The 14,838-nt window shown below is 42.3% G+C and overlaps 1 protein-coding gene across 3 annotated transcripts in view; it reads right to left on the bottom strand.

The window, feature by feature from the left end:
• The window catches only part of HHAT (hedgehog acyltransferase), a 336,479-nt gene extending 331,469 nt beyond the window's left edge, over positions 1–5,010 (bottom strand). The window contains exons 1-2 of one of the 3 annotated variants that reach the window (XM_054021316.1): positions 4,952–5,010; positions 742–888 (exon numbers count right to left, since the gene is read on the bottom strand). In XM_054021316.1, coding sequence (XP_053877291.1) covers positions 742–832 — 91 coding nt within the window. In that variant the 5' untranslated portion in view covers positions 833–888; positions 4,952–5,010. Of the gene's footprint in view, positions 1–741; positions 889–4,778; positions 4,840–4,911 lie in introns of those variants that run through there. The other 2 variants (XM_054021317.1, XM_054021315.1) reach the window with 2 other exon arrangements.
• Between the last annotated feature and the right edge of the window lie 9,828 nt (positions 5,011–14,838).

The raw sequence follows: 14,838 nt of genomic DNA, 5'->3' as shown, positions 1-14,838 counted from the left end.
TCTCACTAGGGAGCACTTACTCACATGACCTCAACAGGCTTCCGATCAGGTCCAATCAGCATAAGTGTTTACAAAACTGAGGACTGAGTGACTTGCCCAAAGCCAAAGGAATAAAGTGTCAGAGAGTAGAACTCAAAAGCTCCTGGATTCTAGTCCTGCACCCAGACCATTCCTGTCTCTCACAATTTGAATATGGGTCCTGATCTTGCAAACACTTGTGGATGTGCTAAGCTTTAAGCACATCTATAGACCCTCTGATTTTAATGAGACTACTCACAGGCTTAAAGTTAAACACTTGTGTAAGTATGCAGAAGATCAGGGCCTTATTTCTCAGACGAAATACGCTACAAAATTATAAAGAAAAAACATGTATTTATTCCCATACCTAGTATATTTATAATTTGATCTATTAAAGGCAATATATCTATTAACGGCAAATGTCAAGATACCCCTTTCCAACTGTCCTCCAAATACCATAAACACCAGCTCTGAATAAGCTTTGACAAAAGACTCCTTGCACAGCTTGCCCCTCCTGCTATTTTTTTGTATACTGTTGGTTCTCAGTTAAAGAGAGGATATAGGTACCTTCAGTTCAAAAGTCTCAGAGGGAAACGCTGCTGGAGCCTGCCTGGAAAATAAACTAATGCATTAAATAATAAAGCTAGCCAATAATTGACTAGCATGAACTTCAAAGGCAAGAAGCAATACAAAAAAATGAACAGGGCAGCCTTAATGACTCACCTCTGGAGACTTTGTATACTTCATAGAAGGAATAAAAGTGGAAGCCAAATGAAAGAAGCAAGTAAAGAAACATTTCCCATAGTGGCAGCATCACAACTTGCAACGTAAGTTTCTCTGGCCTCCAGATGATGTCCTTGTTGTTAGCTTCTAAAAAACAGTAAGCAAAATTATAGAAAGTAGTTCAGTATGGTGTGTATTTAATAGCAACAACAAGGGACATAATGCAATAAAGACACATACTTTTTGCTCTGATACTTTTTGGTGACCAAGTGACATATTCTGCAGTTTTCTGAATCTTTACATCGTTTTATATTCAGTATGAGAAAATGGCAGGGCAGAGCCACCAACCCAAAATGTCAGTTTGGATATCATTTCCTCTGATCAAGACCTCACTCACATGCTACATGTTGGGAGTGGATGAGCCTTTCCAGAGGAACTATTATTTGGCTTCAAGCTGAAACTTACAAAGCCTCTCAGTGTTCTGGCCACTTGCTTTCAAAGTAACAACCTGTCTAACAAAGTTTATTTTTAATGCTGGCTTCTTCTTCTTTTATTTTTCTTTTCAAAAGGATTAATGTGAGAAGTAACTATCAGTCATTGCCTTTCTTTACAAAACAGGCCAATTTATGGTATTTTAATGTACAACATAAAAAAAAATAATTAAATCTTACTTCCAATTCAATCAAATACAGGAATCCATCAACTAAATTCCATATCAGAAGTATGCTGTATAAAACAAGAATGGATTTGAGTGAAAAGGGTAACCATGAGACACTTTTAGGACCCTGAAATTTAAAAAAATTCATAAATACATAGAAAGACCTATGCCATGATCAGGGCTTCACCCACACATATGATCTTGCAGGATCGGGGAGTTCCGAATTCTTTAAAAGAGGGCATATGTTCACTATTACATACTCAGAGCACAAAGCTTTAAAATTTATGTATAGTAACAGCACTTCAAAACAGCTCTATGTAAAATCAGATCATAGCACAGTGTCCCACTGTGTAATGGGTATACTGTTTCTACCACATTCTGAGGTGGAATTTAATAAGGGGCATTTTCTCTTTTCAAGGGCCAAATACAATAAATGCTTATCCAACATCTGTGTTGCAACGTATTCAGACCGAATAATAAGGTTTCTGCAGTGTGGATGCTGGACCTACCTTTTATTGTATCCCACCTATATTTTGAGCGATTACATAGTTACCTTTTTCAAACTTTTTGATGTTTCAAAATTCAGAATCGTTTTCACTCTGCTAAGGCACTCTCCACTGAAAACACTGGACTATCATAAATCCAGTCTGATATACTGTGATCTGAAGTACCTATAAGATAATTATCAATCCCTCTTTCCATTTTTTGGGGTACAGTTCTCTTACTGTTTTCTGAGCTAAGACTGCTACATTTGGCAACATTTTTTTGCTTTTAAATATTTCTTAAAGTCACAAAGTCTCATTCTCTAAAGCAGCAGCTCAAACTTTTTCATCGTCCTCCCAACTGCTTGATTCTCAGAGTGTTTCATTATGTCGACACCAAGAAGAACACTGCAGGCCTGCAGCTGAGCGCCTGATCCAAAGCTCACTGAAGTCAATGGCAATATTCTAATTGATGTTAGTGTAACCCTTAAACCAGGCCCTGAAAGAGAACCTCAGTCAGATGACTACAACTGATTGTTTGAAGACTCACTTAAGCTCAATATTTAGACCAATTGCTTTTTAAAGTTCTCCCAGCGCAAATCCCAACAGATCAGACTGCTCAAATAGATGCCCAGTTTGTGGTCCACACCTCCTTTGTAATGATGTTGTTTAGTAAACACTTGCTGAAACAGTATGTAGTCTTCTCAATATCGGTGAGAGTCCTAGGCTTCAGTAAGCTTGTGCAAGAAAATACAGTATGGAGTGATGGTCATTCTCAGCGTGCGTGAAGATAACACAATCATCAGCACACAGAAGATCAGTAATGGATGCCTTGAAGACTTTAGACTTTGAGCGGAGACATTGAAGATTAACGAGCCGCCCATCCATTCTATATTGAATGTCAACTCCACTGGGGAGGTGATCTTTAACGAGGACCAAAATGACTGCTAACTAGATGGAAAACTGGGTTGCGGCAATAACGCATCCTCGTTTAACCAGAGTTTTGATGATGAAAGGTTCCGTCTCAAGGCCGTTACAGAGAACCGTGGCAGTCATCTGATCATGGAGAAGCCTTAGGACCTTAAGACATTCTGGAGGGCAGCCAAATCTGGCCAGCACCTTCCACAGGGCTTCGCAATTGACAGAGTCAATGGCCTTTGTCAAATTGATGAAAAGCCATATACAGGTCCTGATTTTGCTCTCGAGACTTTTCCTGGATTTGGCGGGCAATGAAGATCATGTCGGTTATCCCACAGGATGGTCTAAAACTGCACTGAGATTCCAGCAATACTTCCTCAGCAACGGGAAATAATCAGTTTAAGAGAATACGGGCAAGAATTTTCCCTGCTGAAGACAGTAAGGCATTGCCTCATTAGTTTCCACACTCTGACTTATCTCCCTTCTTAAAGATTGTAACAATGTTAGCGTTTCTCAAGTCTTCTGGAATCTTCGCATTATACTAGATATGAAGAAAAAGTTTGTGGAGCTTCCCTAGCAGTTCTTCATCTCCAAACTTGTAGACTTCAGCTGGTATGCCATCTGGCCCTGCTGCCTTGTTGTTCTTAATTTGCCTAATGGCACCTGTTCAGATGGAAGGAGCATTTTGAGTTACTCCTGAACTGTGAGTCAACTGTCTCTGATGCCATGGTTGAATCTATACCTCAATGACATGAAAGAGAATCTCTTGCTGACCTTCTGACCCTCGAAGATGTAACACGAGCCATTCAAATGAGGCACATGATAAGCCTTTGCAGGACTGGGGCCTTTTTGTTACAACTTTAAAAGCTATTCTCTTTTGGTTTAAAACAAAACTCTGGATACAAAAAAGGGCTAACACAAGCAAAATGTAAGTTGTGAAGACTTCACAACCTTTTGGTAAATAAGCTGAAGACCAAGTATGATTCACTGCAGAACTCCTCAAATAATTCTGAATAATGAATAAATCTGAGAAATATTCATTCTGTTCGAAAACAATTTGGGAGGGAGGCAAAATTCATTACAATTTTATTTTGTGAATTATTTGTTCAACTTAACGTATAGTATCTTGAATGATCAATCAATGCATTGATTGCTTTGAATTCAGTGTTTGGCAGCAACAGACTCCCAGCAATATTTTTTTTTAAAGCAGAGTCCATACAGGGCCTGATCCAAAGCCCACTGACATCAATGGAATGACCCCGTTCACTTCCATGAGTACTAGATCAGCACCTTGGTGCATTGGATATGTTCCAAAGGCAAAAATATAGAAATAAAAATTCTGTTACCCTGATGAAGAGCATAGTGTAAAATCCTAAATCAACACAGATCTCATGGTCAAAAGTATCTGCATGAACCAGGGATAAAAGTCATCGCAGGCACGGTGAGTTTAGCAATAGTCAGAGAGGAAGATGAACTCCATCAGAGGAGGGAGTAACAGTTTAATGTTTCAAGCTTTTCCCAAAAATGTATCTGCAGAGATTCTCCTTCTATTGAACACTGCTGTACATACATGCACTCAGCTAGATAAAGCAAGTTCACTGGTGTTATTGCTTTTGTGCCTATGCACAACTAGTAGATCTTGCTCTTACGAGAGTCATTCAGCTCCCTCTTGTGATTAACATTAAAGCAGCTTCCTAAAGGCTCTCCTCCTGATACTTATGGGATCCCCCCCCCCCTTTGGCTCTGTGTATTTCAGTGGGGCAATGTAGGAAATCCCCCTCCCCATTATTTTCTCTCTGTGTGTCTCTCTTCAGAGGGACAGTTTGAGAGCAGGGCCGCAGTCCTTGCCCAGGCAATACTGTGGGAACCATTCACGGAGGGGCAAACGTGCAGGCTGCGATCAGACCTTTGTTTCTTTTCCGTATCCAGCCCCCAATGCCCTTTCCAGGTCCGGGTACTGACGCTTCCCCCGGGCTCACCCCGCAATGCGCTCCCATACAGGGACATGCCTTATCCGCTGCCAGCCCGCCTCGAGGCGCCGCGGAGCTGCAGCCACCCCAGCCCCGGCGGCTCCGCGCTTGGCAAACCCGCCCCCGCGCCGCGCAGCCCCACCTCGGCGGCGGCGGGGCGGAACAGAGGCGGAGGCACCGACCTTGGAGAGCCCGCGCTCCCCGGCTCCGTCCACGGAGCCAGCCACTCCCCAGCGCTTCCGGCTTCGGCCTGCGCCGCCCTCCCGAGCCGGATCCCGCCCCCGGCTCGCACACGCCCGCCCCGGAGAGCGGGCGCGGGGTCCCCCTGGCCGCGGTGGGGTCACAGACCCTGGCGGCCTTTGGCTTGTTGGGTTCTCTACACTGAGCCGACCGCCGCCCGCGCTGTGATGCAGCCTGAGGGCGCTGTGTGAATGCACCGGATCGCCCAGGGCATGAATGCCAAGTACGTGTAATTAATGCCCAGAGAAGCCTGGAGGGAGTCCGCGCCTCCTCCTCTCATCGCCAAGCCAGTCCTTCCTCCGGGCAGCGCTAGCAACAGGACCAGGAGCCCCTTCTTCTCCAGGGAGGCCCAGGCGCACACCATGGCCCACCCCCCACACTCTGAAATCTTGAGTCAGGCCCAAAGTAACCCCATTGGCTTTTTAAAAAAATAATAAAGGTTGGGTTCCTTTTCTTGGCCCTCGGGTTTTGGAGCCTTCACGTAGCACATTTCCAAGCTTTTCCTTGCAGCCAGGAGGCCTCAAAACCTTTTCCATAAATGAGAGCCAACAGCCAAGTTGCTGCTGAGTCACATTAGTCCTGGAGATTTAAGAAAACAACGAATATCACAAGACTTGCAATAAAAGGAGCTGATAGTAGTGGGGCCTGACTAGCCTCGTTTTCTCTGGCTCTAGATAGAGGGTAAAATCCTAGCTCCACTGAAGCCAATGGGACTTTTGCCTTCACAGGTCCAGGGTGTCACTTCAAGCTCCCACACAAACTGGGAGAAACATACTCTCTTTTCGTCAGGGAAAATGCAGAAAATCCACTTCTCCACTCTCTTGGCTGGCTTTCTGTTCATTTCCAACTTATCTTTAAAGCCCTCAGTGGGCCTGTACCTGGGCCATAACCGGGCCAGGCAGCTATGCTCAGAGCATGCTGAAGTTGGAGGCAGGGCATTCTCAACAGAGTTCTTTACTGCTAAACTCCTAATGGACAAGATCCAGGTAAGCCTACCTATCCTGCCCATTTTCAGAGTTCAATGTGAAAACCAACTTTTTTGCAAAAGCCTTCCCACATTATTAGAAGGTATAGGGAAGGGGAAACACACACGGACAGACACACAAGCGAGCAATATTTCAAGTTTATGCAGATGAGCTCAGGCTAGCAAGAGTGTGTGTGGAGGTCTCTAGGGACTTACCCTCTTGCATAGAGGTAAGTCCCCTTGTGATTTTAATCAATCATGTTAACTAGAAATGAACATGTGTCTGACACAATTCTTGGTAAAAAGAGCACACCCTAAAATGGCTCACAATTAAGACAGCAGTGTCCATGTGACAGCACCAGAGTTGCATCAGAGTTGGATTTACAGAATATTTCCATAGGATAGTAAAGGGATTAATGGCCACAAAGGGTCCGCAGAGCCTACAGTTTGCAGACAATACCAAGCTGGAAGGGGTCCCAAGTGCTCTGGAGGATAGGATTAAAATTCAAAATGATCTGGACAAACTGGAGAAATGGGCTGAATAGGATGAAATTCAATAAGGACAAATGCAAAGTACTACACTTAAGAAGGAACAATCAGTTGCAAACATACAAAATGGGAAATGACTGCCTAGGAAGGAGTACTGCAGAAAGGACTCTGGTGGTCATAGTGGATCACAAGCCAACTATGAGTGAACAGTGTAACACTGCTGCACAAAAAAAAAAAAAGAAAGAAAGAAAAGGAAACATCATTCTGGGATGTGTTAGCAGGAGTGTGCTAAGCAAGCCACAAGAAGTAATTTTTCTACTCTATTCCACGCCTCAACTGGAGTATTGCGTCCAATTGTGGGTGCCACATTTCAAGGAAAGATGTGAACAAATTGGAGAAAGTCCAGAGAAGAGCAACAAAAAATGATTAAAGGTCTAAAAAACATGACCTATGAGGGAAGACTGAAAAAACTGGATTTACTTAGTCTGGAGAAGAGAAGACTCAGAGGGGACATGATAACAGTTCTCAAGTATATAAAAGGTTGTTACAAGGAAGAAGGAAAAAAATTGTTCTCTTTAACCTCTGAGAATAGGACAAGAAGCAATGGTCTTAAATTACAGCAAGGGTAGTTTAGGTTGGGACATTAGTAAAAACTACCTAACTGTCAGGGTGATTAAGCACTGGAATAAATTGCCTAGGGAGGTTTGTGGACTCTCCATCATTGGAGATTTTTAAGAGCAGTTCGGCAAACACCTATCAGGGATGATCTAGATAATACTTAGTCCTGCTATGAGTGCAGGGGACTAGACTAGATGACCTCTTGAAGTCCCTTCCAGTCCTACAATTCCCACAGTTTTGTGTTTGCATTGCAATAGTATAGGATTGCTGTAGTTAAAGAAAAAGTCCTCTAGATGGCTGTACAATATAAGATGATACAATATAGACACAATCAACTCCGGTTTGAATAAGGACTGGGAATGGCTGAGCCATTACAAACGTTGACTATCTCCCCTTGTAAGTACTCTCACACTTCTTATCAAACTGTCTGTACTGGGCTATCTTGATTATCACTTCAAAAGTTTTTTTTTTTTTCCTCTTAATTAATTGGCCTCTCAGAGTTGGTAAGACAACTCCCACCTGTTTATGCTCTCTGTATGTGTGTATATATATCTCCTCATTATATGTTCCATTCTATATGCATCCGAAGAAGTGGGCTGTAGTCCACGAAAGCTTATGCTCTAATAAATTTGTTAGTCTCTAAGGTGCCACAAGTACTCCTGTTCTTCTTTTTGCGGATACAGACTAACACGGCTGTTACTCTGAAATATAAGATGTGTCATGCAAAGCTAATATTGCAGCTTAATATTGTTAGTGCAGCAAGAGAGCGATAGACAGTGAAATTACATTTTTACCTTTTAGATAAAAGCTCACTTGTAAGTTAATTGAGTCAAACACTGGCCAACCCTGACAGTGGTCCTATCTGGAAGATTTTACTGTCTGGATTCCAAGGTGGAAGAGATTTTTTTCCTATTTAACCTATTTTGCATAGGGGAAAAAAAATTCAGGAATACTAGTGCTTGAGCTTGTTAGACTACCTTTAAATTGACTGAAGTGAGATGTTGAACATAAATGGTACTGGAAGAATTTGGTTACTTACGCAATCTTTGCAATTTAAGATGACAAGAACAACAAGAGACTCCTTTCCATGAGTTACTTGTTCAGATGGTCTGCAACTGGTAAATTAGGAGGGAAAGTGGCTGAGGGTGGTGGCTGAGAGCCCAGTCCCTGTCCCACCTGGACCAATTGTGGTCAGAAGAGCTTTTGAAATCTTGCTCTGTGGTTTTACTGTAGGTGAAGACATCACCATAGCATCTGCGAAATCCCAGTCAGCATAACGGTTCTGGTTGGTTGACAGCCTAGTTAAGCCTGTCTGTTTGCACCTGATGACACAATAGAGTATTTCATGCTCATGTCAAATTTATTTCTGACTAACATTGCTCTAATCTGGACTGGGGTATGTTTGTGTGATGGTGGAAGTAATTCTTTTGGGCATGGGGAGGACACATCAGACCTTTTTCTGCTTGGAGTCTTGGCCAATCCTACCTACAGAGCCTCAAGAACTGAGAGGCATACAGACTACAAATGGTGGGATAGATCTATGTCATGCCTAGCTGGTGAAAGGAAACAGAGGTGAGAGGTGTTCTGTCCACGGTCAATGCATTGGTGAGGGATGGGAAGGTGCCATGCCAGCTTCTTGTAAATAAGCAATTGTAATCCTTCTTCATAAACCATCTCTTAAGATGGCCAGTCCCCATCACTATCACTTTGTCTTAAACCTCATTTTGAGAGAACATTGAGGCAAAACAATTCCATCAATATCTAGAGTTCTCAGTTCTTTGGACACAGTCCATTTGGTTTTAGGCATGGGTGTTGTACATAAACCACACTGAATTTGTTGGCTGGCAATCTGATGACAGATAAAGATTAAAGCATCCTCCTGATTCTTTTAGCTCTATCAGCTTCCTTTAATACCATTGGCCACAGGGTGCTGTGGATCATGAGCAGAGATCTGCCGAGAGGGATAATTCTTCAGTGACTCCGCTCCTTTTTGGGAGATCCCAGAAGGTAGCATTGGGCAATTTCTTATCTGCTTTAAGGACTCCACAGTGTCAAGCCCATCACCCTTTTGTATAACCTGTGTATGGCCCCTTAGACAGGGCTAACTTAGGAAGTATTGATTTTAGTACTTTCAAATATGCTTATGACACCAATCTATATTTCCGTCTCTTCCTGACCCTGCCACTGTGGTTTAGCAGAATGGGACATGGATGAGAGCTAACTTCCTGAGACTCAATCCAGATAAGACATAGGCTTGGTCTGCACTACAAACTTTTGTTAGCGTAGTAATGCCACTTAGGGTTGTGATTTTTAATACATTTTATATTGGCAAAAGTCATAGTGTAGATTCAGTTATAAGAGTAGAAGAGTTCCCAGTATAGTTTATTTTGTTTGGGGTTTGGTATAAGCTCTTCTGTCCAGTATAAACTTATAGTAGGAGTGTTTTCTGGCATAGCTACACCAGAAAACCCTTTCTAGTGTAGACAAGACATTAGAAAACAGTTATAGAATAGATGAAGCAACTTTTGGAAGAAGCAGACGTTGTATCAACATCTCTGAATGGTGGGGATTATCTGCTGTTTGTTTCAATTGGGGTTTTTGTTTTTTTTTTGTTGTTGTTGTTTTTTGGATCCCCAGCTATTCCTGAATGTCCAAGCAGCAGAGGTTACTAGATATGCCTTATATCGTACGCCCCTGAGAAGAAGAGTTAATGCTTTTCTTTCAGAGGAGGACCTCACCAAGGTTATTTATATCCTTGTCACTTCAGGGTTAGATTATTGCACTCTCCATGGGTCTACATGTTCAAAGCATTTGGAAATTGCAGCTAGTACAGCACCCTGCAGTCTGCTTGTTAAGCAGCGTTGCCAGCCAAGAGTACATTACACATGTGCTCTCTACTGATTACTAGTTAATTTACTGGTGATGTTTAGGGTGTTGGTTTTGATCTGTAAAGCTCAAATGGTTTGGGTCCTTGCTACTTGTGAGACCAAAACAGTGCAGCAGTTGTGATCCTCAGGGAGACTTGAGCGAACAGCTCCCAAATTTAAATGGGATGAAAATGGCTGACAATCTTGAGAAAGGGTCCTTAATCTGGAATTTAGGTCTTGGTTGACCAGAGCCTGGATCTGGCAACCTTCAGGACACACTGCAAAACACACTTGTTTTCCAAGGCTCCTTAGTAATGAGGGGCAATAAGTGAAAAACAAAGAGGGGGTGAAATTGAGGCCATTCTGCAGCTGTGAAGGTCTGTTATTTTATGATTTTGAGAAAAAATATTTTTATTGTGTGTAATGCATTTATCATGCGACTGAAACATCAAAATAAATATTCATGAATCCAGTTCTAGAGTCCTTAATCAGGCTAAAGAATTTCAGCATTGGGTTCTATGTTTTTTACCACTTTGCAGAATAAGTAAATCCCACAGGAAGGACCATAGAACTTTCCTTTTCAAGACCATAGATGACTGTATTTGATTGCGATTCCTGATTTTATTCATCCACCTATTATAAATCATACACTAGTGCTGCACGCACACAATGTCCAAATGATGGACTACAATAAGCACTAGTGGAGCATTGTACATTAGAAGATCTGCAGAACACAGGAGAATTAGAGGTGTATGTTCAAAAGCAAAGTCTGAAAAGAAACCTTAATGTACCAAAACAGCAACATTAAAGTGTGAAAGAGTCAGAAATGTAAAAAAGGTGTGGTATTTAGGAAAAGAGCCAAGTTATTCATTGCAATAGCCAAGTTAAATATGACACAATTCATGTTAACTTGCACCCTCCCTCCTGAGCTCCCAAGCGTGGGGTTATGAATTCCAGAGGGGAAATGAACAAATTTGCCCCTTATTTGGTCTTGGCTTTTGGAATGGCTAACATTTTACTAAGTTGGCTGGTTTAGCAGATAATCACATCTTTACATGGCTGTCCCTTCCTTCTCACCCCCAAATCTGGCTCTTTGTGAATGGTTACATGCTTTTGTCCATCACCTGTAGCTGTGTGTATGTATATCTTGTTTATAAAATTTGTTGTCATTTCTGTATTGCAGGTACCCTCACTTCTCTGATTGCTCTTTGATGTATTCTTCTTGTATCTTAGAGCACTTGAAGCTGGAGATGTCATGTTTTATGCTGGGAAAAATTACTGTTACATTTGTGGTTTGGGATTAGAAAATTAGCTAAAGGAAAAAGTGACACATACCTGGTAAATACAATAGTATAATGAGCAGCTTATCTTTGGACGTCTCCTGAACATTTCAGAGGTTTCCTCTTAAACATGCTAAATGGTCTTGTTGAACAAAAGGCTCTGAAATCATGGTTCCTTCCTTATCAGAACCTTCGGAGGGCTTTTCCCTGCTCTTCCCACCTTACAAAGCAGCAGCACATACAACAGCCATATGTTTATCTATTAAACATGAGTTATCCCTTTTTACCAAGACATCTGCTTAGTTTTGAAAAGTTGCAGAGTGAAACGTCACATAAGATTTAATAGATGGTATGTCAGCTGCTAAGTACCATAGACAGGATGGAGATATACCTATCTCATAGAGCTGGAAGGGACCCTGAAAGGTCATTGAGTCCAACTGCCTGCCTTCACTAGCAGGACAAGTACTGATTTTTGCCCCAGATCCCTAAGTGGCCCTCTTAAGGATTGAGCTCACAACCCTGGGTTTAGCAGGCTAATGAGCTATCCCGCCCTCTGAATGGATGGTGCAATGCCATGTAATTTTTAGTAAGGGGTGGGAGGAACTGGTAGTGAAGTATTTACAAATATAGATATTTCATTATCCAAGGCATCCTGTCATAGGAAAGGTTGGCCTTATATGAGGGTGGGACAGGGGATTCTTCTGGGCTGCCACTCTTCAAAAATATTTGTCGTAACAAACTCTTATAAATATTAAGATGGAGCTCAGATAGAAGGGAGTCCTGAGATTAACCCATCTGTAGTTTAACTTATTACAAATTATCACAAGATTCCCACTGACTTTAATGGAAGCAGAAGCAGGCCCTATATTTGACAAAATAAGTGATCTAACTAGTCTTACATTTAGTTACACTGAAAGTGTTAATCAGAGGCACAAAGCTGATCCTGATATATCTTTATCTTTTCCAGTCACTGAAGAGATGGCTTCGAATCTGTATCCTATTTGTATCTGTATACCATCCATAGCCCCATTCCTGAAAACATAGCAGTGTTTAAATAAATCCAGTTAATGGAATAAATGTATGTAGTAAAAAACACAAATCTCAAATTATCTCATAATTAACCAAAAATGTTCAGACAGAAAAATTTCTCCCTGTATACTGAAAAGTAACTTTTTCTGACCCCTTCATTGTCAATAAATGTCATATAAATAATCAACCATGAAATCTTCAAACAAATATTGCATCCACCACAATCTCTCTACCACCGAGAGGACAGCTATACAGTCCCTGAAATCCAGCCACCAGATGATGATCAAACCTGCTGGCACAGGTGGCACTATCACAATCCTCAATTGTGATCACTACAACAATGAGGCCAAGAGACAACTCTCTACTATGAAGAACTCAAAGAAGACCTCTCCCCTTCCCCCCCCCGCCCCTCCCAGAATACTATTCACACCAGAATTTAAAGATACCCTCAAAGCCTTCCCCAAACAATTCCAAGAAAAAAAATCTACAAACACAGCTCCCATGCATCCACTCCAAGGAGCTTCTACACACTTCCCAAGATATACAAACAAGGGACCCAGGCAGACCCAGCATGTCCAGCCATGGCACTTCTACTGAAGGAATATCAGGACTCATTAAAACCATCCTTAAGCCACACAAAGAGTCAGCTTTCTCCAAGACACTACCAACTTCCTCCAGAAACTCCACAACATTAACCTCTGCTAGTATACCATCAGTGTCACAACCCTTTACAATACCCCTTCCCATGATAGCATTGTTGCCTGCCTCAAATACACACAAGATAATTCACAGCACTCAGAAGTCCACCCAAAACACCTCGCCAAACTTATCCATTTCATCCTCACCCAAAACAACAAACAGTTTGTTCAAACCATGGGAACAGCCATAGGAACTAGGCTGGCTCCCCAATATGCCAACTTTTTCCTGGGCCATCTTGAGGAAGAATTTCTGGGGAAATGTACCACAAAACCAACAATAGGCCTGAGATACATCAATGATATTTTCTTCCTCTGAACAGAAGATCCAAACTCCCTCAGATTTCCACCACAAGTTCAACAGCCACCACCCATCCATCAAACTCTCTCTAGAACACTCCCACTCCAACATCAATCGCCTGGACTCCATGTTCAGCTCCACCAATGGAACCCTACAAACAACCACATACAAGAAATCCACCACTCACCACACTTACCTCCACAGATCCAGCTATGATGATCAATATCCCCAACAGCACACCTTTCAAGATTCCTGGGTCCTACACATGCCTATCACAACATGTAATGTACCTCCTCCAGTGCACCAAATGCAACAATGACAACTAAGTGGGGTGAAACCAGACGATCACTACACTCTCAAATGAACTCTCAGAAAAATGATAAAAGAAACCACCCCTGACATGAGTTCTATGCTGCAATCATGAGTGAGGCTTAATTTTACTTAGAAATTGTTGCAGTGAGGCCCCATCTCCCACTTCCCAGGCTCCCGCTGCCAGCCTGGGAAGTGGGAGAGGGGACCCCACTGCAGCCCCCCTCAGGCCTGGGGAGGGTGAAGAACTCAAAAAGGAACAGAGGTGAGGTTAAGAGGGCTGAACTATGGTCTGGAGGCTGAAGTGAGGAGGGTGGGAGCTGATGGGGTTGAGGGGGGCTGTATTGACAGTGGTTCTGAGCAGATGGGTGAGTGCTGGGAGGGTGAACTAAGGGCAGTGGGGGTTGGGGGGGTATTGGGGCTGAACTGATGGGGTGGTGATGATAGGGGCTGGGGGATAGGATTAATTGCTGGGCAGGAGACGGGAAGATGTGTGGGTGAGAGTTCCTGCGGCAGGGTCCAACATCACCTTATCCAGTACATGTGGCAGAGTGGGCAACACTGTCAGATGCACATACCCTGTGGATGGGCAGGGGGAGTTCAAAAAAATCAAGAGACGGACCTAAAAAACACAATGCAATCTTTTTTTAAGACTTCATGAGTTTTGGGGCCAATCTCATCATTTTAGAGGTCCAACTCAAGATTTTTGATCCCTTGAAGTTGGCAATACTGTTGTACAATAAAAAAAAAAGTGCCAAAGCCAATTCTGGCCTATAACAGCACCGTGATATGCAAACACATTTAATTGCTTCTTTAGAACAAGATACTGTGAGGTGCTCTTTTCATTCAACTCACAATGTCTTCCTTCTCTAAAGAAATTTGGAGTAGGCCTCAAACCTTAATGTACATTATTGTCGTGAGCTAGGATATACCTAGCACCTTCATAACCTTAGTTAGTCTTCAGTGGTAGGAGGAAATTTATAGAAAGACAAATCAAAAACATTCTGTCAAGGCTTCTGAGTGATCAAAAAGTTTTAGACTCAAGGAGTAGATATTGCCTTTTGGGGAGGAATAACTGGACACCAACTGAACTGGACCAGAAATGAAATGAGTAAGTCGGTTAGTCTATTCACAGCTATTACAGTTCCTCCAGGAAATAGTTTCCAACAGAGACATTAAATAGTATAGAAAGGAAACTGAGCCTTACGTTTTCACAAATTGCAGCCAATACACCCATAAAAGTGCTTTTAAAAATCAGTCCTGTTCCATTTGGGTTT

The sequence above is a fragment of the Malaclemys terrapin genome, chromosome 3 (assembly GCF_027887155.1).
Source record: "Malaclemys terrapin pileata isolate rMalTer1 chromosome 3, rMalTer1.hap1, whole genome shotgun sequence".
Taxonomy (NCBI): domain Eukaryota; kingdom Metazoa; phylum Chordata; order Testudines; family Emydidae; genus Malaclemys; species Malaclemys terrapin.
The sequence above is the reverse complement of the archived record's forward strand: the minus strand, read 5'-3'. Positions and strand labels throughout refer to the sequence as shown.